The sequence below is a fragment of the Lethenteron reissneri genome, chromosome 34, assembly GCF_015708825.2.
Source record: "Lethenteron reissneri isolate LAM-NWPU_2019-01 chromosome 34, ASM1570882v1, whole genome shotgun sequence".
NCBI lineage: Eukaryota > Metazoa > Chordata > Hyperoartia > Petromyzontiformes > Petromyzontidae > Lethenteron > Lethenteron reissneri.
The window spans coordinates 6,056,346-6,082,482 of record NC_083812.1 but is presented as its reverse complement, the minus strand read 5'-3'; the positions used below and the strand labels follow the sequence as shown (position 1 = coordinate 6,082,482).

Below are 26,137 nucleotides of genomic sequence, written 5' to 3'. Positions count from 1 at the left end.
AGCGGAGGGGACGTGATTACCAATCATCAGGCGCGTGCAGCGTCTAATAGCGACTTAATTTGCATTTGAATGCAGAAAGGTAGAGATGGAAAGGCGTACCGTGGTGAATTTCGAGTCCTTGGGATTTGGAAGGCCATCTCCGATGCAAATGATTTGTTAATGAAGCGGCATGCGTGGGGAGTTAGGCAGTGGCACTGCTAAGTGGCTCTGATTATTTCACTTGGACGTGGTGAGTGAGTCAGTTGGGTGCAGGGCTTAATTTTAGCTGGAAATATTTCCCTATACTCCACTCCCCCACCAGATAAAGGGGAGGGGAGATGATGCAGGGGGGAGGGTTATGGATCCGAATGGGGGCCCGCAGAATATATTTATTGAGAAATTACGCATTCAGTGGGCGAGACCACAGATTCGGACACGAACCTCCGTGCTAATAAGTTGATGGACTGAGTATCTCTGCCCATGTAAGACAGGGGAGTGCCTTCAATCTTTGCAATCGTCCTTTATTGATTATCTTCCCGCTGTTGTTTGCGATTGGTGCTGCCTTATTAATGCACGTGCTCGGAAATTCACTAAAATTACGTTCGCGCACTCTAAACATCTGCAAAAACAAATAAGACATTCAGTACTGCAAATATTTTACAATGCGTAGTAAGGTACATGCATATATGACCATATGTGAATTAAATGTGCGACTTAAACGTACAAGTGTGATGAAAACGGTCCCATAAACTTTACAGAGGTTTGTTCACTGCGTTAACATAACTTAAATGTGTTTTTATTCTGACCTGCACAACAAGCACAACATATTGTCTTGCGCTGCAACTGCGCATCGTATAGGGCTCGCATTATATTGTCAATCCCTGTAAGAGACTCGAATACTCGGGGGGTTTCTTGTGAAATAGTCAATCGGACAATGGCAGTGTTTATTACATAAATCGTCACCACGTGCAGCGAAAATAATTCACGCAAATTGTGGGCGTCACAAAACTACACGGAGGCGTAATTTCCCCATCTTGCGACGCGCGCGCATTTCGGCTTTCGAAGCCCCCCCCACCACCCCCAGGACAAATTAGAACTGTTTGACTAATGCGCAAGAACACACCGCCGGCTTTCTAAATCGCCTAATGATTCACTGTTCAATTGTTACAGAGCAGCGCACGTGCGATGGCGGGACAAACGACGCGCTGATTTCGCACGCGTCAGTTAGACAAGTGCTTTCAGTCACGTGCGTACATGGGCCAGTGTTTGTCATTAAAGCATGTACGCATAGGCACAAGTGCGTTTAGCAATGTAGAGCATGAATGTGGCTACAGTATGCACGTGTACGTGATCAAGGGAAGGAGGGGTGTTTTCAGCGAGGTGTTTGCGTGTGGTACTGGGCACGATGGCCTATTTGCAATCGGCGTGGATGCCAGAAGAAATTAATTTACATTACATTTTATAATTGTTTCCTCGTGTTCATTAAATCGATGCCGTCATTTTATATCGCCTTTAATATGCGACTTAATTTCTACCTTTGTACATCGCCGTAACATGCCTTCATTTTAAAACGATCCGAGCATGTGTATACCTACCTATAGGCCAATTGCATGTGTATATATATACACACACACACATGCCATTGTATAATTTTGCCTGCCACATTGAGGCCGTGCAATTTAACTTTCGCCTTGCGCTAAATGAACACACAATTGCACGGAATTTATTGTATATTTTTCGCTACCGCTGACGGTGCAATACTTAATGCGCACACCGTGTACACACGCACACGTAACGTGTGCTGCGTTGTTACGCACGCACACAAACAAGCTCGCACACTGCAACAATGTAACATTTGGTGACAGACGGCAGACAACGTTGCGCGTATGAAATACACAACTGCAGACGCACGTGGAAGGCATTTGCGAAGCTAACGGGAAACGGTGGGCACTCGATCTTTGGACCGAGCCATCGGTGGTGGGTTTCGTGTCCTTGCGGGTCCGTGCCTCTCTGACAGGTTGGGTGACGTCCTCATCAAGCAGACGGCGTTCTTGTTATTCCGTCTCGCGGCACCTTGGGGCAGATCTGAAGATTGAGTTTAAAGTCTCAACCGAGGAGTACACGGGAGGGGGAAGAGCATCCGCCACCGCCGCCGGTGCCGCCAAGATGAACGCCTTGAACTTGACCCATGTCACGGCGATTTGACAGAGTTGTTACCGCCAGGCAAAGGAGGCATCGCCCCTACACGTACTGAACAACATGCATATGCAAGGGGTTAGTGTTGGCTGTAAGCAGTCAAATGCTGTCCATGCAGTATCGTACAGTATGTATGGATACAGTATACACACACTACAGTACAAACTACTGCACATCGACTGAACGATACGTGCGCGTAATTGCTGTGTGTTGCTGCGAAGTTAATATTATTACTGAAGCTAACGTTCCTTGTGAATAAAAATGGAACCGAACGTGTGTTGTACGGTAAAAAAAAATGTTGCAATCGTATGAAAATAAAAACATACAAAACGTAGTTGCATTCGAACTAACAGAAGCGCACAAAAGGTGCGTGTAAACATATATACTGTCCACAGACACACACAAAAAACCAACATATATATACTGCGGTATAGCTGGATGATGCTTTAAAAAATACTGTCGTATCAGTCAATGCTAAGAACAGAGGCGGCGGGGGGGGGAGGGTGGACTTGCGCATGCACACGGAGGATGCAGCAGGAGGAGGAGGAGGAGAAGAGAGGCGAGGGAGGTGCGAGCTCGTGCTCTGCTCCCGGAACCAGACGCGTGCACGCGCTCGGTGTGGAATGAGGACGTGCCTTATACGGGCATACAAAGGGAGCCGCCGCCAGATCAAAGAGACCGCACTGCCCCGCCTCCAAATCCCGGCCCCGGGGGCAGCAGCCAGTCGTATCCACGACAACGGGGTTCTGCCCCCCCCCCTCTTCTCCCAACACACACACACACACAATCCTATCCCTCCCTCCCCTCCTTCCAATCCTCACATCCACACGACCGCCAAACGAAGGCCAGAACCACCCACCCACCCATCCACTTCTCTTGCCATGCGTCTTGCGCGTCTCCCATCGTACGGTCACGAGCTAGTCCACCCGCACCCACGTCCGTATCTCCCACCCACCACCACCACCGTCCAAAACCCACATCTTATTCACTCATCCGTTCTCTCATCCCCAAAGGCACCCCCCTCCCACCCTCCCGTCCCTCCCCCTTCCCCCCAGCCACCCGCCACCTCCCACCCTTAGCTCGAGAACAGTGCAGATTTCTCTCGTGGTGGCTCTGGAGAGAAATATTTTTTTTTGAAAAAATTCGAGCCATGCAGGCAGTTGAGTTGTCCTTTTGCCAAATCTGCAATTTTTTTTCTACCCTCACACTTTTTCTTGGGTTTGGGGGTTGGGAAGAGGTGGTGGTGGTGAAAGATTTGAGCTGACCGGCGTCAAGAAACACGAGTTTTGTGGTGGTGGCGAACAGGTAACGCCTTGAGGCGTTGCTTTACCGGGTGGCGCTCAGATTTGTCGCGACTTTTAATTACCCAAACAAGTCGCGTTGTCACCACTGTATTTGGGAAGCCCTTTACGGAACGACCCATTCGTTCGGGGTTGTTTGATCTTGCCGTATACCTCTGCCACATTTGAGTCCGCGTGGAGTGGTGTCGGTTTGAGTGCAGATGCGACGGCTTTTAGCGGCCAAAAACACGACGTACAAAGAAAGAAAGGGAGCATTTTCAACAAATAGCAAATAAATGGCGTTTGCATTTGCGAAGAAGGAAGTGCGGTGGAGGGGGAGTCGATTTCACAATGCGAAGCAACGGAAATATGTTAAAGAACTGCGTAATTTTAGATACATTGCCCCCAGTTGCTCAACACTAACTGTGCCGTTCCTATGCGCCATACACGTATAGAAACACACCAACACCCAATTCATTCCTTGCGATAACTAATATTGCAACACGTGGCAGCGTCAAGTTGGGTAACACGTGGCAGTGTCAAGTTGATCGGTACCTCAAATTTATGCCAGTTTAAGGGCATTAGAATTCTCGTGTAAAAGAAACGAATAATTTACAGCCCTGTCTCAATCCACTGCTGGATGAAGGCCCCATCTGGACGCCGTGTTTTCACCATACTTCTCCATGTTGGTGAGTGTAGGTTGGAGAAGTGGGGGAAATCCCGGGACCGGTTCAAATATGACCGTGTCAGATATTGCTCGCCACTGATGTGAGCACAACGCACGGACCGCGAAACCACTGCGCCACCGCTCCACCCGTATACATGCTGTGTACGGTTGCATGATTCTAGCGCGCGTCTTGTGACACGATAGCGCGTGGAGGTTTTGCATGAGCAGGTCGGGGTGGGCTATCGCAGGTCCGTGCGAGTTCGAAGTGACGGCCTGGCTCTCTGTATAGTAGAGGCTTTATCAGAGTACCCCAAGTGTGCCCACAAGCCCACAAGTGACATAAGACCACCATACATTTTTACAATAACTTCCCTCAAACGAACTTCCTTCCTTCAATAAAAACAAAGGGTCCCTATACTCTTCACAAATGTGCTTTATTTTGGCTGGCCTTTAACAGTTCCCCACACACACGCACACACACACGCCCACACATTGTGCGTGCGTCTAGATGACTTACCAAAAGCATTTCAAAACGGGATGTTAAAAGTGTGCACGTGCCGACACGAATCTTTCATCTTCCCATATAACTGCTCGTGTTAAAGTGTGCGAATTACCACTCAACAGAATTTGGAACAATACCGCACGCATCGTAATACGAGAGTATCACGTGTGCCACTCTCGTGCCGAATGAAATCTGGCATTATCCCATCCAGGAGATGGAGCGACAAAATTAACGCATGTGCAGGATGCTCGGCTGGAATATTATAATCGTCGCTACGTCGTGAGCAACTGTGGACAGTTTTGGGGTGAAGCCTTCATCTGGATTGACCATAGCCGATTATGGTTATGTTATTAAACGTATACTGCACGTTGATGATCTTTAACACCAACACGGGGTTATAATGTCGACTCAGCGTGTACACACACGTGTGTGTCTTCGCGAGACGACCGCTCTTCAAACTTTTCTCAACTGCGTAACATGCAGAATGATGTATTTGAATGTTAAAAGAAAGGTATTTTCCCGACATAAGTGGCCGTGGCTAAGCAGAAAGCGTGTGCCTGTTCAAAGGGGCGCACTTTAAACGCACTCTTCCACAGCTGACCAGACAGTCCACAGACACGCTCGCTCTATCGGGGTTACGCCTGAATTCCACATTGACGTGGACAGCCGCGTTCAACGAAACGAAGATGATGGCATTAGATACCGACAAAGATTCACCCGCACAACATCCAGTGCTGTTCACGAGCACCCGTGAGGGCCGGCACGGCACACGGGGGGGGGAAGTGGGGGGGGGGGATAGTTCCACGCCCGGCCACCTTTGTCTCTCTAGTGGCGCTGCATGCACACCGCACCAAGTACTGTGCCCCCCTTACCATTGCACCACCACCACCACCGTGGACGCACGCACGCACGCGCACACACACGCACGCACGCGCACACACACGCACGCACGCGCACACACACGCACGCACACACACGCGCACACACACGCACGCACACACACGCACGCACACACACGCACGCACACACACGCGCACACACACGCACGCACACACACGCACGCACACACACGCACACACGCACACACACGCACGCACACACACGCGCACACACACGCACGCACACACGCGCACACACACGCGCACACACACGCACGCACACACACGCACGCACACACACGCGCACACACACGCACGCACACACACGCACGCACACACACGCACGCACACACACGCGCACACACACGCGCGCACACACACGCACACACGCACGCGCACACACGCACACACACACACAAGACAACGGAGCACAGTCCATCGCCACCGCCAGCCAGCCCCAGCGAGTTCGCGGACCATGCGTGGAGCAGCAGCAGCAGCTACAACAGCAACAACAGCGGCAAGCAGTAGCCTTGGAAAAGACGTGGCGGCGGGCGGGGGGGGGTTTGGAGGAGGAGGAGGGGGGGGGCTAAATAAATAAATAAGTCGCTCAAGCGCAGCGGCAAGCGGCGGGCTGCGGGGACATCAAAGTGCCGCGCGAGCAGCGGCTCCATTGGCTGCGAGGGAGGCTCCGCACGTGACGCGCGGGCGTGAAGGCTGCCGCGTGCCGCGAGGCTCCTGCCATGTGGCCTCGCAAGCCTCGTGCCTCCCTCCTCCTCCCTGGAACTTATTGCACGCGATTGTTGCGTCGCTCTCACTGTACAACACTACCACCGCCACCAGACACACGCGCACGCAACCACAACCACACACTTCCACTTTCTTTTGTGTGTGTGTGTGTTTTTTGGCCGTGCCTCTGTGCCCTTTGACGCGTGCGTGCGTGCGTGCGCGCGATTCCACGTAGCGGTGGTCTTCTTGGGGTGGACGTGGTAGTTGGTGGGGTGGCTTGTCTGCTTTGATCTCTTGTGGGTTGTTTGTTGTTGTTGCTTGCCGAGACATTTAACTCGGCCTCTTTAATCGCTGCTTCGTAACGGGGTTGTTGTCCTACGTACGGGTATGCGCACGTCCGTTGTGTACATGTTGTTTTTGTTAACGATTATGATGTAAATATTGCGCTTGGGGTTTTTTTTTTACGAGCTGCCCTTTGCTTGAGCCAGGATGCACGGCAGACAGGAAGCTGTGTGTGTGTGTTTGGTGGTGGTGGTGGGGGGAAGAATCTCTTTAAGACGAACGACTGGATTTATAACTGTGTATATAGTATGGCTCAGTGTGAGCTTTGCAAAAGTTGGCATGAGAGTGCCAGACCAACGTTTCTGGTGTGATTCTGGACACAAAAAAAGGTGACTGCAGTGCACAAACACTGCCCCCCCCCCCACCACCGTCTTAGCTCATTTACACCGCTTTAGTTGGTTAAATACAATACAAAAGTGCCATTTCCACGGGGAAATTACGATAGCATTAACAATTGCAGGCATGGAATGGTTCGCGTTAATTTCGGTGAAGGCACCCTGTCGAACTTGAGTAGACGACGGTGTATTTGGGGGGGAGGGGATTAACATTAAGAACACAGCCGTTAGGTCCGAGCAAAAGCAAAGTTTTCGTAAAAGTAAAAGTTGGTGCAGCAACTTTTGCGCAACTGATGCCGCAGCCGCCGCATTTGTACGGATGGAATTGAATAACCGTACAAGTTGGGATACGATCCCGAGAAGAGCCAACATTCACGACTGTAAATTACCGGTTGGGCTGTGATTTTCAAAGGGGTAAAGTTTTGGGGGATGGGGATGAGGCAGCTGCTACCGCCTTTGGAAGCCGCGTCAACCCGACTCGCCTGACTATCTGGGGAATCATTACGTGGCCGCGGTAGCTCCGAGTCCTTGTACGCACGCATCCCCTGGGTCCGATGGTAATGGAAAAAAAAACCATCCAGCAAACTGCACCACCAAATAGGATCCAGCTCTGGGTTCATGGTCTTTGGAAGAACTCACCCTACACCCACTACTACCCTTCCCCCATCACCACACCCTCCCCTCCACAACCCCCATCATCACCACCATCATCATCCTCCTCCTCCCTGCACCCCCCACCCCTCCTCCCCTTCCTCACTACCACCAACCAAACCACCCACCCACCCACACCCGTGCAAACGCCCGCCTCCTTTTACTCCAGGAGAGCGGGACCCGAGCCAGCCCCAGTCAATCAGGCTGTCAATCACTGTCGCGGCGCAAGCCCTTTGATGTCGGGTGCGCGCACGGGAGCGCCGAGTCGGGCGCATTGATCGCGTGGCCTCCTCCCGCCAGGTTTAACCCCTTGTTCGTCTCCGCACAACCGGCTTCTCGCTCGCCCGTCGCCCGCCCGGAGTCTGCTGGCTGCGACCAACGCGACCGGGGCCGCACGACGGCGCAGAGCCCTCCTCCTCTCCGCCTCTACGAGGCTTGCTGCCGCACCACCAGCAGCCACAGCCGCTCTCTCGCCGCTCTCTCGCCCGGCTCCTGCCCAGCTTCGTGAGCAGGAGAGACCGAGAGCCACCCCAGGGGCTGTGGACCCACAAACGGCGGCAGGTAACAGCGGCCGAGTGCAGGAGCACAACTCTACAAGTGTACATCTCCAGCCCTCCCTTACCTGCGGCCCTACCCACATCCACACCAACCTCTTCCCCCCCCCCCTTCGGCGTCGGCTGCTTGGGGGCTTCCCTTTTCCCTTTTGAGTCCAAAAGTAACCCGGCTCGAGTCCCCCCCCGACCACCTCTGCCTGCCCCGCCTGGAGGAGCAACCATGCCGCAGCTTGCGGCGGCGACCGCGGGCCCCGAGGAGCTGGGAGCTAGCGACGAGATGATCTCGTACAAGGACGAGGGCGAGCAGGAGGAGAAGGCGAACGAGAACGCCGACGTGGAGCACGACTTGGACGACCTGAAGTCCTCGCTCGTTCACGAGTCGGAGAGTCGTGGAGGCAGCGGCTCGGACGCAGAGGTGGGTCTGGAGGGAGGTGGAGGGGGGGATGAGTTTGCGGGTGATGGAGGAAGGATGCTCAGTCCGCCATCATCATCATCTACTATCACCACCACCATCACCATCTACTATCACCACCACCACCATCATCTTACTGCCACCATCACCCGGCGAGTGAGTTTGCTCGTGATGGAGGAAGGACGCACAGTCCGCCATCATCATCATCTACTACCACCACCACCACCACCATTATCATCTACTATCACCATCACCACCACCACCATTATCATCTACTATCACCATCACCACCACCACCACCACCATTATCATCTACTATCACCATCACCACCACCACCACCACCATTATCATCTACTATCACCATCACCACCATCATCTTAATGCCACCATCACCCGGCGAATGAGTTTGTTAGTGATGGAGGAAGGACGCTTAGCCCGCCATCATCTACTATCATCATCATCTACTATCACCATCATCATCATCCACTATCACCACCATCATCATCTCTTACTGCCACCATCACCCAGCGATTCGAACTCGAGTCACTGCTCGGGTGCCAGGTGAGGTTGTGGGGTTGGGGGGGAGACGACAACAAAAGTTGTCTCGGGTATAAATGATGTCGGCCACGCGGTCTCTTGCTCACTTCGTCACTGCAAGCTAATAGCGACCGATCGGGACACGCACACGGAGTGATGGCAACACGAGGATGCAGTCCGCCCTCTCTCCGCCTCGAGCTATAACAATATGCAGCAGTGGATGTCTCTAGTTGTGCACTTATTGAGTTCTAGAACAAGACAATATGGGTGTTTCTTCCCCCTTTCCTTCCGTGCACTCCATCGTGATTTAGACATTTTTAATGCGTGCACATTTTAATGGCGATCCCATCGCATTCTAAAACAACATTTTATAGGTTTACGCATTTAGCAAATCGTTGTCTCCGGAGTGTGTATGTGTGTGTGTGTATTATACGTGGTTGTTCTCAATGCGGCGTTAAATCGGTTGAGCTCGAAAACAAAGGATCCAGGTGTGGTGCGTGCGTGACACCTTGAGGGCGGATAAAAGCCCTGGGTGTGGGTGGTGTGTAGTAAGGCCTGCAGTAGCAGCGTGCGAGAAGTGTTCACGGGATGGGATTAAACATATTTTGCTTGCTTGGTCACTGACACTCGTTTATTTCTCAGAGGGGGGGGGGGGGGTCTTCATTGAGACGGACAACGATTCCGGTTTCAACCTTACCTCCTAAACGTTGTTGACATTCGGTATTTTGTTGTGCACTTCATACCTCTGGCAAGCCCTTATCCAGTAGCCCTACCTTATTTACAGACAAATTCAGAACTTATTGGTCACCATGTGGGCCCCCTTATACATCTCCAACGTGCATCCTACAAAGTTCCCGTCACAAGGGGAGAAACACAAAGGTGACATGTTTTTTTGTGCCCGTATTGAGATGGCTATACGCCGTATGGACCTGAGAACTAAATTTCCCTGTACAAGAATACGGGGTAAACCGGTATTGGATGACGGCTATGACATTGTTAGTTAAAACACGTTGTACCCTAACTGGCTGATCACAAACCAATCACAAAACTTGACTGTACGAACTTGACTGTACGAAAGATAGTTTAACCATGAACGAGGATATTTTCCACGTTACGTAGTTGTCCGAAAGCATCTTGAAGGCGCTTTTATGTCCACGAGGAGATGGTTACGATTCGAGGGCAGAGGTGAAACGAGTTCAGTTGTGTGCAGGACATCTAAAAGCCGCACCATTTATTTAGTTGCATTCGCTACTTTTGCATCCTCGGTTTAAAAAAACAAAATCTCCAATGTATGTTTTGTTTAAAATGTTATTAAGTAACCTCGTGAAAATACGACAATCGGCCGCGTTACACAAAAAAAAAGAAAAAATGAACGGTCAATAGTTGTGTACGTTTTGACTGCTATATTTGTTGTCAAATGTTATCGTGTAGTCGTATACATACTTCTAGGCCGCGTGCAGTATTTGTACGATTCGCTTTTATATTAAAATGCAATACTTTGAACGGTAATTTAAAGACAATCTTTGTGCAAAACGAATACATCACATCATTATACACACTCTGATTGCGCAACATTGGGTACTTTATACAACACGTGTATGTTAATAGTACAGGACAATGTCGCATACTCCGACATAGACAAATAAAAAAAACTGCGTAGCGCACAAATACCAAGCAGTTTGACTGCAATTACACCTGGGTATTTACGAATTTAAAAACGTTTGTGTGGACTGCAGTGATTTTATTTATGCAGCAAGACGGCAGTGACGTATGGGTAAGGCCTTTAAACTTTGCGTGCAGTACACAAGACTCACGTGCGCGCGTTTTTTCACAGCCCTTCGGAGTGAGTGCCACTGAATGTCGCCTTTAAACGCGTTTCCAGGGGCTACCTACGTTCGCGTGAGTGCGTGTGTGTATTTACGTGGCACTGGTGAGACAAAGGCGGCCGTGCGTGGTGCTGACTGCCCCCCCCCCCCCTCTCCCTCTGCCTTGTGTGTGCCTTGCCGGCCTTCATAGCTAACAGCACTTGCCCCAACAGGTATGCTAAGGCTACACGGGGGATCTTTATCTTGTGTATTTGCGCTTGCGCCCTTGTGTGTGGGTGTTCGTTGTCAATGCAGGGTGATGGGCGCCCGCAGACGTTTGACGGTCGGCGCTTGGAAGATGATGGTGAGTTGTGCACAGATGTCATTATTAACTTTAAACACTACCCCCCCCATCTCTCTCTTTGCTCCCCGTCCCTCCCCCCACCACAAATCAGGTGTTCGCTTAACACGGGCCCCTTCCAAACTCTGTTGCCCACGGGGGTCCAAATCTAACAACCATTAATAAAAGCCGTTGCTGCACTTGTAGATCACTCCAAAACGCCGCGCAAACTTCAAAAAAACCGCTACCTCCCCCCCCCCAAAAAAATAAAGACACGGCACAAAGTAGGGAGATTGCAGAGACACCTGTGCTAAGCCACGTGGTTGAACCTGTTAGCTCACCCAGTGGCTTGCGGTTGCTTTGAAGCACTCTGGACTGTAATTAATGCCCTCTTTCCCAAGAAAGTTGTTACACTTAAGACGTTGACAGCGTTTGAAACGTGGTCATGATGCGAATTTTCGGGATGATCACGTTGCCTTTGATGAGATGATTTTTGTTTATTTTCTGGGCACGCGAGCACGTGCGTGTATTGTTTGTTTACCCATGTCATGAGTGATGGCATATTGTGCCATAAGTTACATACTGTTTCTGTAACAACTAACGGAATTCTAATTGCATAATTACGTAACAGCATTTTTAATTTATTGAAAGCCTCACCGAGTTTGAAGACTCTGTTAGGGTCCTGCACGTTTTGCCAGTTCCATTTGAGTGGCGTTTGGGGTGGAAACTCGGGCAACTCGCAAAACGAAGGGGGATAACGCTAAAATGGTTGTGCACAGATAGTGCCAAGAATCCACTGTGCGATACAGCCATCCCTTGCCCCCCCCCCCCACCCCATCCGATTTTCTGACCAGGGCTCAACCCTGCTCAGCATCTTGATCTGACGAGTTTTTTTGGGGCGCACATTTGGGGTTTTTTTTATGCTGTGTCGCACGCAAAACTTGCACACGACTCGCGCGTGCACAGCCCCACACTGGTTGCATTGCGCGTACCTCGCTCTCCGCCTCCCTAGGTCGCCACCGGGGTGAAGGCCACCTGATCAGCTCCATGTACACCGGGTTCCCACTCCTCATGCTGCCTGACCTGGGCACCCCGTGTCTCTCCCAAGGCGCACTTTCTCCTCCGGTACGTGTCGGACAAACCCACCCCAAAATATCACGAACCCCTCGGCCGAACCTCCCCCCCCCCCACCCCCGCTTGTATATGTCGCTCGTTGCTTGTGCGTTTACTTGTCTCTTACAACACGTGCCATCCTCTTCACCCCCCCCCCCCCCCCGATGTGTACACGTGCTTACCAAGCCTGCCTATGCATTGTGCTTTGACTGATAACAGCTTCCTGCCGAAAGTCGGTACCGACGCAAACCACACGTTGTTAATAGGAGTGCGGGGGGGGGGGGTGGTGGTGGTGGCCCCCCCTCCCTTCTCTTCCTCTCAACACATTGAAGAGGCCCCTATTGTCAGTGAAAGGGTTGTGTTGTGATGTATTGGGAGGAGCACCCAGGGCACGTTTTAGCGGTGACCCCTCTCCACCAGTCGGCCACTCTTTCAGAGTGTCTGGAGATCCGCACGTCGTGTTTTCTACGAATGGTTTTGACTTTTTTAACGTCACGGTTTGTGTGCCGTTCGCACTCCTTAAGTGATGACCCGACCCAGCATGCTGCTGTGTACAGGGGAGTGCAAGTGCGTGTTAATGTGCAGCCGCTGATGATGATTATTCTCGTCCAGTGTCGTGATCTCTGTCAAGTTCTATAGATGCCTTTGATATTGGTTTAAATGCCTCCCCCTCCCCCCTTTAAATGACGGAACATTATTTTAAGTGTCGTTTTGACCATCATGCAACTCCTCAATAGCACCAAGTGGGTGTTCATGTACAGCCAAAAATGATTATTTAACCGCTATTCTGTAGCCTATGGCTATAGCAATAATACAAAAAGAACAAGACGGTACCTTTTTTGGTCCATGAATGCTGACCAGTTTTATTTCCATTAGAAGCAGTCATTTAAAATTACCTTATTTTCTTTATTTTATCCTGGCCAGAAGCCGCTGAACTAAAGTACGCATATTTCATTTTAAACAATGTGCGTGGGGTTTTGTTTCTCCCTTTCCTTTATTACTCTGCGATGAAATCAAAGGGCTTTTACAATAAAATATTTACGTGTAACTACATACAGTACTGTTTACATGACCCAAAACATGTCAATAAACCCTAGGGTTACACACACACACACACAAATTAGACATGGATGCTATGTAATTGGAGTCGACTTGCAAAGGTTACAAAGTTACCTATTACGGCAATTCTCTGCATTCCATATTTTGCCTCAGCCTCGCTTTGAACACACGTTGGTGTCACGTAACCCAGCCTGTTTTGACGTTCTTTGATCCCGTAGGGCCTGTTGTCACCCGTACATATTTGTGAAATTGTCAGCGTAGCCCTTATTCCATGTAGGCCTGCATAAGTGGCAAAAATATAGGGAATTGAAACACTGCTCAAAACAACAGGGAAAGGGAGAGGGGGGTAATCGTTAAGTGTGACTGCGTTCTGTTACGAGGCAGCGGCAGCAGCGGTGGACTGCTGTCAGGCTTATTTTGTTTAAAGCCGGTAGGCCGCTATTTGGGGCCTGATAGACTTGAAGGAGATTGAGCCGGGCAGAACTAATCCACAAATTGTTCGCATTGCAACAGGACGCTTGTTTTAGTTTCAGCAGACGAGAGTAATTGTTGGTGGATGTCAGGGTTAAAGTGATTGTGGTTTGTGCATTAACGTTTCGCATTAGCAGCCTGAACATTCGATTCTGTTTTAGATGCTCCCGAATAGAAACGTAGCGAATACTGGAACACGACATTGTTAATACTTTGGCAGATTGTCGACTATTGTTTAAGGTATGTTGATATAATAACGGTCTCGTTTAGTCTTTAGCAGAATCGAGCTAGTTTACTAAAAAAAACTAAAAATATTAGAGCAGCAGTTTAGTTGGTCAGATGGTCTGTAGAGATGCCCAATACAGATGTCGTGTGTGATGAGCAAGTGACATATTAATTCCAATTCCTTCGTTTTTTTTTTGTCATGCTCTCCGGGCTTTTATAAAATGTTCACGCTTCCACCAAACATCATGTAGACGTCGCGGCCTAGCTCCCATAGCTATCCAGCTTTTACGCCAGAGATGTTGCGATTTGTATGCTTTGCCTTGTGCAACGACTCAAGGTTGCATTCGTCTCTGGCTTTTAATCTCGCGTCAGTGTTCCTTGAAAAAAATTCTAAGCATTTGTTTGCAGTCATTGATATGACCAGTTGGATCCCTTTGTGCTGTACTGACGTGGTGTGTGAGCATTCCAGATGCTCGCCCCCCCCCCCCTTCCGCAGAGCCACAAAGATTTACTTTTAGATGGCACAAACTCTGTGCAATCTCCAGTTACCTCTTTCAGCTGCACCTGGTGTCGGGAATTTGTAAAATCCGAGAAAAATGTCTCTGCCGGTCAAATGGGCACTCCCGAAAACAAGAGATGTCCCTGGTGTGTGTGTGTGTGTACCCCGGCATGGTCCTTGCCATACGACCCCTTCGTGCTCTGTGACAGCCTCAATAGGTGCTTGCTAACAACTCTTGTCCCAACAGTAATACATGCCTGTAGGGGTATCTTTGTCCTCATCTTTGTACAGTTTTTTAAATCTGTACGATGATTCAAGAGAGACTCATTTCCACAAACCCCCAATATCCGTTTATTACAAGTACATGGTCAGCATCTCTTCACCTCCATTGCAAGCGAATATGTTTATGGGAAGGTCGCGGGGTATGCTTTGTTTTATCAGGGTTGGGTGGATAAATTGGGAATAATTGATGGAGGATGACATGATGTGGGGGTGAAGTGTATTGAGAGATGAATCAGCGGTTGGAATTGAGCTAGATTCTGTCCCTGGAATGACAAAGGTTAGACGCACATTCTTTTCCGCAAAATCTGTAAATGCTTTAATACGCAAACATGCTTGTACACCAAACTACTAAAATGCGCTCTGCCATTGTAGGGTTAATGGTCACTGCTTAATGGTTTTTGTTCAATGTTGAAAGCCATTTGTTGAAAGCCATTTCTGGAACTTTTCATATTGCACAAGCAACATATGCTGAGAACAACAACAACAAATGTAATGATTTTCTTTTAAAAAATTACGAAGCTCTTTAAATCCACACAACGGCACTGCCAATCCTGCCAGTTAAGTCAACGTTGTCGATTGTCAAGGGACAGCGCGGGTCCCTCTTACCAAAACCAACATCCAAAGAGGGAAAGAAAGCGACCACATTTAAAAACAGCAACGGCGCAAAGTTGTTGTTGTTGTTTCTGTGCGTGCACTTCGACTGCATTTGTAAACAGTCGTTGCTTTGCTTGGCCGATGCATTCGCCGAAAAGTTAGTCAAGCAGTGACTCAACGCTGACAAAGTTGTAACCACGAGGCAGGCTGAGAGGGTTATCGGCTCATGACTCAAAAGGTGTATCGGTTGGGCACACTTTGGGGGAGGGGAACGTACTGAAGAGGGTTGGGGGGGGGGGGAGAGCATGGCTGGGAAACGGGGGGGGGTCCAATGTCAGGGTAAAGTGGGGGGGAAAAAACACACTGTGGCCTTGTTTTCGTGGGACTTCTTTTCACGCGTGTGTATGCATGTCGAACTTTTTTCGCACTGTACATAGCCAACTGCGCCTATTGAAGGACAACAAACTAAACGCAAAAAGGCGGCACCTCCCCGATTAGCACGGTTGGCTACTTACGGTGCGAAAGAAGTTCCACAAACATATGTGTGACCAACTTCCCTTTTGCAATTACATTTCATCCAGGTTTAAACTCCAGTAAACCTGTGGCATGGGAACTCTTTATTGCAGATGGCCGAATAGGAATTTCAAATTCCTTTTTTGCGTGCAAATACATGAGCTAACGCACACCTTGGCCTTATCCAATAACAACGCGAAAACAAACGTATGCATCGACTAGTCATAAAAGAGGCTGTTGCAGTGGAACAAGTGACAGCGTGGGAATAAAATGACAAACAGTGTTGCCTGGTCAAAAATATTCCCCTCCAGTATCTGGTTAATGCGGCTAAGCACGCTGCAGTGGATAAAAATCGCTTGTGGACCTTTTTTAAAGTGGTTGGCCTCACATAGCCTCTGTAAACAAACACGGTTCTCTCCCTTGTACGTGGGAGTTGTGGTGCTCCATGTCTGTATTTTACCAAGCGCTGGTGCTATCTGGCGTATGTGTGTGTGTGTTTATTCGTTATCCCTGCTTTCATGTGCCTCCAATTAGCGCTTCTTTGTTCGTTTGTGAAACGTGACGATTAAACGCACGCCTTCTCGTGCGCGTTTCACTGCGGTGCTGGCAATGGTCGCCGTCGCTCCCCCCCCCCCCCATTCGTCTCTGGAAGAGAGCCACGTCAATGGGATTGTTGGCACAAGCAGGGCGATTCTTAGCATTGGGGGTCGTCGTTTGGTTATGAGCATAGCGGAGGGCGCGTGGCCACCGACGTGGGAATGTGGCGCGACGCGTCCTGGAGGTGGCTCGTAGCCAGGTGGCTGCCTCACGGCTGGAAGTCAGAGGTCAGGGTTGCAGTACGTGTAGCCATGTGACCCAGACAGTGGAGTGCTCTGTGGGGACTGGGGAAGGGGGGGGGAGATATGCTTTGCTCGCAGATAAACTAAAGCTAAACTGTTTTTTTATGTACCTGGTAAAGCCCCCACTGAGCTATGTAGCTCTTTTTCAGAAACAACCTGGCCACAAATATCTCGACGAAAGTGGCTTATGTGGAAATTTATAGCAGTCAAATATTCTTAATGCACGTTGATTGCAAACATGGAGAGAAAAAAGCGGAAGACCCGGAGAAATATGCACGCGACCACAGGGAGATGATGCACACTCCAAATATACAGCCGTCAGTGATGGGGCTTCTCTCGGTGTAGTAAATGCACAGCACTCGTCACGCAATGCCCTTTCCCTAGCAAATGCATGTATATTCAAATAATTCGAATAATTATGATTTGCAGACCTTTGCAACGTAGGCCTCCCTGCGCCGTGTTGGTTGTGTGGGTCGTTTAACCATACTTCACCACCCTGGTCAGTGGGTTGTTGAGTGGGGGAACACAGGACCGGTTCGGTTAATTCTCGCCGTTCGTTGGCCATGTCCAGGAATCAAACTCGGGTTGTCGGGTCCGTTGTATTGTGTTTCATACTTGGCTGTCTTAGTTTACGTCGTTGGTAGTACATGGTGGCTTTAGAATTGGTAGAATGTTTGTTCAATGTGACATTATCCAAATCTCATTTTCAGAAGCATTTGCCGCATTGTGCATCTTTTCCATGAACTGCGCTTGCCTGTACGCCGTGCTCAAATTGTGCCAGTTGTCATGGAAATAGTTAAGGGCCTGGTTTGAGTTTCTTATTGAGCAGTGCTTATGCATCAATCAATAATTCGGAAGGTCATGATGTGTGGTGACTGAAATATGAATTATGTCGGTAATTGTTGCTATAAATATTTGAAAAAAACAAGCATTATGTGTAAAAATATAAATAGATACTGTACACTTTTTTAGTTACCTCATACAATGCTTCTGAATGTTATTATTATTTTTACCAGGGTTTTGGAGATTATTACCCTGCTGTAAAGCTAATGCAAACTGCTGTGGGTTAAGGGCTTGGCATTTGACCCTTTGAACTGATTTTAACTTTAATTCTTCAAACCTGAGTGTTTGCATGTGTCTGTGTGCATGCGCTTGAATGAAATGTGTACGTTTGTGGGGAGCAAGAGTCGTGGTTGGCGGACTGCGTTATGAACCGAGTGACCCAAGTTTGATTTCCAGCTAAAGATGACATCAGTGGTGATTTATCTGAACCAGGCCTGTGCTCGGCCTTAAATGTGTACCTGGTATGGCAGTGTGGCAAATCGCATAAACGGGGGAACAAACGTGGCCAGGCATGGTACTGGCCTCACCACCCCCCCCCCCCCCATGTGCCCTCTCGTGTGTCCTGCCCATCCTTCAAAGATGCACTTGCTCTAAGAGCCTGTATAGGCTATATGGGGTGGGGGGTCTTTCTGTGTGTAGGTGCATGTGTGAGCATGTGTGTTTCTCTGTGTGATTTTAACAGGATGTGAAAGTTCTCAGTGTAGTTTTAGGTAACGATGATCACTGGCGCTAAGCTGAATGGCACAGCTATGCAAACACGTGGTGCTGTGGGACAGGAAAGCTATCGCTGTGTGTTCCCTCTGCAGGGTGCCCTCGAGTGAGGTTGTGATTTCCCAGCTCCGATCTCGTTGCCTGCCCGTATACGCATCAAGGTTATGCGTCGCATCAAGGTTATGCGTCGCATCGGGAAAAAAATTGTGGGAAATATGATGTTGCGAGTTTTTTACGCCAAATATGCTACTCTTGGGATGAGAGCGGTAGCACATTGTTCGTAAACCGCACCTGAAATATGAGAACTTGAGTTTGATACCTGGCCAAGGCTTATGTCAGTGAGTGATATCTGAACCAGCTTTGCCCCACCCCCCCTCCCATGCCCCGCCCCCCTTTGCCAACTCGCACTAACCCACAAGGTGAAGTATGGTCAAACAACATGGTGTGGCAAAGCCTCTATCCAACCTTCGATTGGCATTTTCAGTACCGGTTTGATCTGGTATGCAGAAGTGGTTCAAAAACGGCCACGGGAACAACTCCCCCTTATTTGTTGTACAAAGTTTGAGGTTCCATGATGAGGTTGCCCGTGTGTTCAAATTGCTTCTCGGCAACAGGTGACTTGTGCTTTGAGCGTCTACGTGGGCTCTGGCTTGTGCGATGTGCGTGTGTTTGCGTTGACCGAGCCATTAAGATGTCGTACCAAGGAATCGATCATCTAATTGGTTTCTCCCCATGGAGAAATGTTTGCAACCACTGATTATATTTGTGTAAATCACATCTCCAGGTGGTTTATGTCAGAGCACTGAAGAAGGACACTGCTGCTGTATGAAGGACTTGCAATGCCATGACAGGCATGGGTGGTGTATGGCCATATACTTCCCCTTGCTGTCGCAAGAAGGAGGAAGGGCATGATTGGTTTGGGATATTACTCGCCACTCAAGTTACCTATGGCCAGGAATTGAACTCAGGGGGCCAAACTCATTGTGCAATATACTAAGTATCACATCACTGTTCCACCCCGCGATTGATATGAAGGTCTCAAATATGCTAGCTTGCTGTACTGCATGTGCTACACAATTATGTTGAAATTGAGTTGCTTGACTGTAATACATATGAATGGGATTCTATGTGAGCAGCATCTTAATTTGGAATGCGAACATTAAACGTTATCGGGGATTTGTTTAGCTGACCCTGTCGTTGGCCGAGTAAACACATGGACCGCTATCTTGCCTATTTCGAAGGGTTGCTCATTATACTTTAACGTTTCTTAAACGATTCAACGATCGTAGGATTGGTGGGAGTATGATTTGACAAGATCGTGTGTACAGGGCGATAACTATCACGTTAGAGAGAGAGCTTCAAGCTCAAACATTTGTGAACATTCAATTTGAAGCTATCTGGCATGGACCGTGCAACATTAACACGTGGCTGGTGCATTAACGATAGATCCGTCGAGTTGTAAGGCAGTCGGACGTGGTGCCAGCTCCACCTCGCCTCGCTGGTCCGTAATAGGTGCTCGCTCACGACAGTTTAAGATGGTCACTGCATCGTGCGCTTTTGGATGCCCTTCTGCGGCCATCCAGAACCCTTTTCCTTCACGCATAATGAAGCCACTGGGGCTATGCACTTGGAAATGGGCATTGAGAATTCGTGTCGTTGGAACTGCTTTTTGTGTTTAGTTTGTCCTTCCCCCGCACCCTCTGGTAAGCACGGTTGGCTACGTACGGTGCGAAAGAAGTTCTACATCTATACAGTTGCTTTGCAACGGTCGAATAATACCAAGAAAAGAGGGCTTTGTGTACACCCAATGCAGGCATATGTGTAGATTTCCATTTACAAAAGGCACTTATGATTGGGGTCGCAGCTGGTAGTCCATTGTGTGACTTGGTGGTTCAGCGATGCAATAGGAGACCACGGCTTGAGGTTAGTATTGCTCTCCAGAAAAGGATTTTTAGATTTTTGCTTTCTGAGCACTGATGCATATCCCTATACTTACTAAAATCACCCAGGAATGTCTATCCTTAAAGCTCGTGACGTCACTCTACGTCGACCAGCCCCTCTCATTAATAATAGTGAACAGGTTACGTCCTCCACATGGAGCCCCCCCTCATTAATAATCATGAGCAGGTGACGTCACTCCACATCGAAAAGCCCCCCTCATTAATAATCATGAAGAGGTGACGTCCTCCAAATGGACACCCCCCCCCCCCATTCATAATAATTAGCGGCTGACGTCACTCCACATGGGGGGGCGAGGTGCCTCCTCCCCCCTCCTCGGCGTCAACTGACAACCCTCACTACGTCACGTGATCTCCGTAACGCTATTGAGACATCAAAGTAAAAAGGACGTCATGATGAACGAGGGATTATAACCTTAAAATGAAATAGGTCTGTGTCACCGCGGCCTTACAAATTGCACACGCATTGATGCAATGAATATCACGTCGCGGTCTGCTGTTCGCTTGCAAGTTTCAGATTTTCTGCAATACACCCGTCCTTGGATGGGCAAAAGGTTAGTTTGGAATCGTGGCCCTGTTCCTATATGGCCATCTGGCTACCTACCTCTGTTGGAAGAGTTAAAACAATAATTGGAAATATTTTTTGTACAAGGCCTTCACGGTTAAAGCAGTGGCCCTAGCAGAGCTGTGGGTATTAATGCTCCTCATTGGGGGCACGTTTGTTTCACGTAGTCCATCGGTCACTAGATTATTGCATAATCTTCAAAACGTTACGCAATTCCTGACTTTCCAGCCTGCGCAATGTTTTTCCGTCGCGATGAGTTTTTCCTCGACGTTTACCGATTTGACAATGAAACAAAACAGCGCTTTTATGTTACTGCTGTTGAATTAAGTGCGCCTGCAGCCGCCATTCTTTTTATAGTGCTATTAATGCTGTCGATTTTGAAAACATGTTTTGCTTGCTCAACTTACTATGCAGATCATGTATTCGTGTTTTTAATATCTCTTTCAAGCCCGATTTATTTAATGCAAAGAATAATTTTGCACGCGGACACGTTCCGCTTTCACTCGCCTGCAATCACTGCATGAAATCGCGACTCAACTAAAACTGTGCCATAACCAACGGCAACGCTGTTTATCGTCGTTGACCGATGTCAAGGCTTCAGTCGGACTACGCTCTGATAAAATTTAGAGCAGATTATGCACGCCGCCCACGTGAATCGCAATTTCACAGAAGTTGCGTAATGCAAACATTTTCACGCTTTTTGCCAACAATACTTGGTCCGCTTTAGTCTCGATGTTTTGATTTGTGAACTTAAAATTGGAATCTTAACTCTGGCTAAATTTAAAACGTTGTGGTGGAATTTGTTGGGGTGGCGGGGGGCATGAAACCATTGGTGCCAACATTGCTATTATCTTCTGATATATCAGTTCTTAGAGGGATGTGGTGCCCTTTGTAAGAACGTGAGATAAATTTGTTTATGTTAAACCTTCGCGGAAATGTGACCGTATGCGAGGGAAACGACGTGAAAAATTTAGCGCCACAAAAGCAGCCGCTGTGCGAAATTTCCCAAATAATTTCACCACCGACATGAAGAGGGGAAGTTCAGTGGGTGGACATTTAGTTTTTACGTTCACATATCAAGTGTGTTGAAAAGTCAAATCGCACGATGGCCCGATCTACAAATACAAAAGTTACATTACAGCGGTAACACTAGGCGGATGCAAAGGAGACGTTACGGTGGTACAACTCCGCTGCTTCCTGACTCGGTTGTCTGGCTTGACCACCTGGAATGTGACATTGTACTTGGTGCTCTGTATCTACATCAGCCGTACGCGACGAGAATGAATCGCATGGTGGCTGTGGGCAGTTATCGTGAGTTTAACACGTAGGAGGCTTTCGCTACCAATATTATCCATAATATAGGGCTTTTGGGTTCGATAGCTTGAATATAAATGTGGCTTTAAACCCGCCACCACCCGACAGCCAATTAGCGAGGTTTGTCACGTAAACGGATAATGCCAATTCGTTGCTAGTACAGCACACCGGTGTGGTGGCGGGTTTAACAACACATTCATATTTACGCGATCTAACCCAAAAAACCTATATTATGGACGTATGAGATGGGAAGAGTGAACACGGATAATAAAAAGGTCGACAGTTTGATTGAGGGGAGTTGATATTTGAAATGGTGGGTAATAGGAGTGCGATTCAGGAGAATTCTCGCTCAATAAACGTGAAAAGTTGTGGTAAATTATCCTGTTATCCACGTTAATCCTTGCTGCTTTGTGTGGATAATGGGAATGACGCTTTACATAAATGCCTCTTTATAGGCATATTTTATATATGCAAGTCATGTTTTTCTCGGGTAAAGGTTCCCATGGTTGAATATGATCGGTGGCTTGTATTTTCTGACTCCGCGTTCTTTTCTTCTGTCCACGTATTTGTGACTTGGGGGCGGTGTGGGTGGGAGAAACTGGCCCACAAGACTACTTTAGTGGGCAATCTTTTTTGGTTGGTTTTGAGAGCATCATTGTTGGCATGCAGACTCCACTAAAACATTAACGCTTGCACGGATACCACGGCGATGGTTTAAAGTAAGACACGCAGGCAAGCGCGGTGTGTTTGTGGTGGGGCTTTTTAAATCCTTTATATTAAGTTCACTTGCTTGCTTGCGCGCTTACGACCATGCAAATCTTTCAGTCGTTTTTTAACCCACTTCCCGTGATCCAATCGAGCTGACATACAGGCTCGTTGTGCGTGACAATTAATTTTCGTGAATTTTTTTTTCTAAATTTTGACACTTTTTAGGAAAAAAAAATTATATTTACTTACCAATTGCTTAATGGTGGCAAGCAATCATCTGACCCATAGGTGGCAGCCATCTCAAGCCAGAGGACGAGAGGACTCTAGCCGCCACGCATATAAAGGATTTATAGTGAAAAACTTTGTTTTTACGGGTAATTTTTTTTCCTCCTATCCCGGGGCTGTTCCTGCTGCCTAAAATCACGGCAGGGTTTTTAGTTGTCTCCGAGCGTGTGGCTGTGCCACAGCCGTGGCGGCACGCATGCTGGTGGGTGTGTCTGTGGGTGGTTGGTGGTGGTGGTGGGGGGAGTGTGTGGTGGGGGGGGGCACCTGGCCGGCTTGCGTCTTCAAACGCCCGCGTCGGCGTGTGGAATCTGACACGCGTGCGCGAGACGGGATGACTCCGGGGTGCTGTCACTCCGTCCTCCCGTCCACGCTGGCCCAGAGGCTGTGACTCTCTCTCTCTCGCTCTGCAGTGCAATACAAATGAATACAAGTATAAATCGAGGGCGCGTCGTCGGCAAAATGCACCAGCTGTTTTCGGGAGACCCGGGTTTTGATGTGGTCCTTTGATCAGCAGCGTGGTAAGAATGCCGTGCTCCCAGGCAAATAAGGCCAAGCCATTCTATTGTGTAGCATGCATCATGGAACTGAGAAGCATCTTTGTGTTTGTGTGGATGCGTGTGTGGGTGTGTGTGGGGGGCAGTGGCGCTGTGGTTAGCGCACTGCGCTATAAACCCGAGGACCCGAGTGCGATTCCCGCTCGTGGTCCAACCTCGGTGACAAATATCTGAACTAGTCCTGGACCTCCCCTGGATCGACTTGGCCTTTTATGAATAACTGATGATACAGTGTGTAAAGCGTCAGCACTGGTTAGACAAATGTGGCCGGGTGTGATGCTGGCCACCCCACCTCCTTGTGTGCCTTGCCGGCATTTACTTGCTCCAACAGTCTGTAAATGCTATAGGGGCAACTTTGTCGTTATTAATCTAGAATTGAAGCTTTTGTGACTGCAGGAATTACTATACTCATTGGTTCTTTTGGTAAAGTCACGTATGTAGAAATAAAATACAATTTAAATAAATAACGAATAAAATAAATCTGTCGTTATTTTGTAGTCTAATAGCACGACAGTTGCTGGTAATACTACATTTGGAAATATATACATTTAAAGGTGTACCTGTTTTTTAAAGCATATTTGATCTAATTAATGTGATTATCACTATCAAAAGTGTGAGAGCCAATCAAGGACGTGCTCTGTTTTCAATGGAAACAACACATGTCATCTTATTTTTTATTTAACTGAATAGTTATCTTGTAAGGTGTGTCAGTACATGTTTAAGCCACACAAACATTGGAAGAAAAACCATTTGTCTTAATTATTCGCGCTCTGTAATGTCGTGACGGAGAAATGACTTGCACATACACGGTGGCCCAAAAGTTAGGACATAGGGTTATTTCATTTATTTTAACACTGGCATGAAATAATTTAAATGTATTATTGAAGTTAATATTGTATCTATTATCATTTCTTCTTCCTGTAGGGGTCTCAAATCCGTCATTTACAAAACTCGACCAAGAACCTGGAATGAATTGAGACAATATTATTGATGAATGTTCAAAGATTACATCTGCAATAAAAAAAGTTCTAAATTCATTTCAAAAGAGAATGCATGCACACAGTGTTAATAGAAGTCCGTTAAATAAATATAACCCTGTGTTTCCTGAGTCTTGGGGCCACCCTGTGGGAGTGAACGCTTGGAGGTGGCTGACGGGGTTCCTCGGGGGTCAAAGCATTAAGCCAAGGACTGCTGAAATCATGGGTTCGAAAATCCAGTTTTTGTCTCCCATTCAACCAATTTATCCAAGTGTATGTAGTTGACAATCTGAGTGTCTTGTCAGCATTTCCTTAAAACATATCCATTTTGACTACTTGCATGGTGTGTAATAGATAGTGTTTCTAGCGAGCATGAATAGATCTAAAGAAGTGGATTCATAAGTAGTTCCTTGACGTCATCTTCCGGGCCATTTGATTAATCTCAACGCATGACGACAGCAGGGGGGGGGGGGGTGTGGAAGATTGAGCTACTGATTATACCTGACTGCAGAATAACTTTTTCCAGAATTATATTGTATCATATATTAATTCTGCATGTCCGAAATTGACGTTAGCTTTCTGAAAAATCATAATAAGTAGGCCACTTATAAATATATTAGAGTATTTATCAATTTGGCAATCACATTGTTACATCGCTGGATTGTGGGAGATGGTAGTGGCTTGGGGAGGCCTTCATCTAGCAGTAGTTAACGTGGCTGATGATAATGACGATGAATCACACTGTGCAAGCACAAACATGCATGCCATTATTAGAGCATGGCAGTATGAAAATATATAAAACATGTGATTCCCTAGAATGCTCCACTGCAGTCCTCATCAATGAATCTTCATCGGGATATGCGAGTACTTTGTGCGGACTTGGACCTGACATTTTTTGTGTGCGTACCAAAAGCATTACATACGAGACCCGGTATCACTGAAGAATGTAGCGTTTTGTCTTTTGCCCAAATTTTGCATGAGCGTTTCTTCAAAACATTAATTAATCTACGAATACCATGGGCGTGTTGTTGGATGCGAGTTTAAATGATGGAGAAAAGTGTACAGCCTCGGGCACAGCTCTCCTCAATCACGAGATAGTCACATTAATCCTTACTGATAACTGAACTGATCGTAGATATCACTTTAAGAATCTTTTGTGGAAGCATTTTTGAAGTAGATTTATTCAAATTGCAGTTTAGCAAAATGTACAGCGATTTGTCTGCATGCATTGTGGTGGCACCAAGCGGATCTTGTTCGCACGTGTTCACGAAAAACAACTGCTGAAAAGGATGCCTTTTTTGTTTTGTTCTGGTGGCCACCCAAGGTGGCCTTTTTAACACCACACATCTAAAACCAAGCATACACTTCTGTGTCATTGGTGTGAACATTCAAAGGTGCCACCCCAGATTTCAAAGATTTTCT

General features: G+C 47.9%; 1 protein-coding gene across 13 annotated transcripts in view; it reads left to right on the top strand.

Moving 5' to 3' along the window:
• The first annotated feature begins 6,292 nt into the window (after positions 1-6,292).
• The window catches only part of LOC133350601 (transcription factor 7-like 2), a 162,004-nt gene continuing 142,159 nt past the window's right edge, over positions 6,293-26,137 (top strand). For 11 of the 13 annotated variants that reach the window (XM_061565117.1, XM_061565110.1, XM_061565120.1 and 8 more), the window contains exons 1-3: positions 7,727-8,525; positions 11,181-11,229; positions 12,218-12,330. In XM_061565117.1, the coding sequence (XP_061421101.1) occupies positions 8,331-8,525; positions 11,181-11,229; positions 12,218-12,330 (357 nt within the window). In that variant the 5' untranslated portion in view covers positions 7,727-8,330. Of the gene's footprint in view, positions 6,319-7,726; positions 8,526-11,180; positions 11,230-12,217; positions 12,331-26,137 lie in introns of those variants that run through there. The other 2 variants (XM_061565108.1, XM_061565109.1) reach the window with 2 other exon arrangements.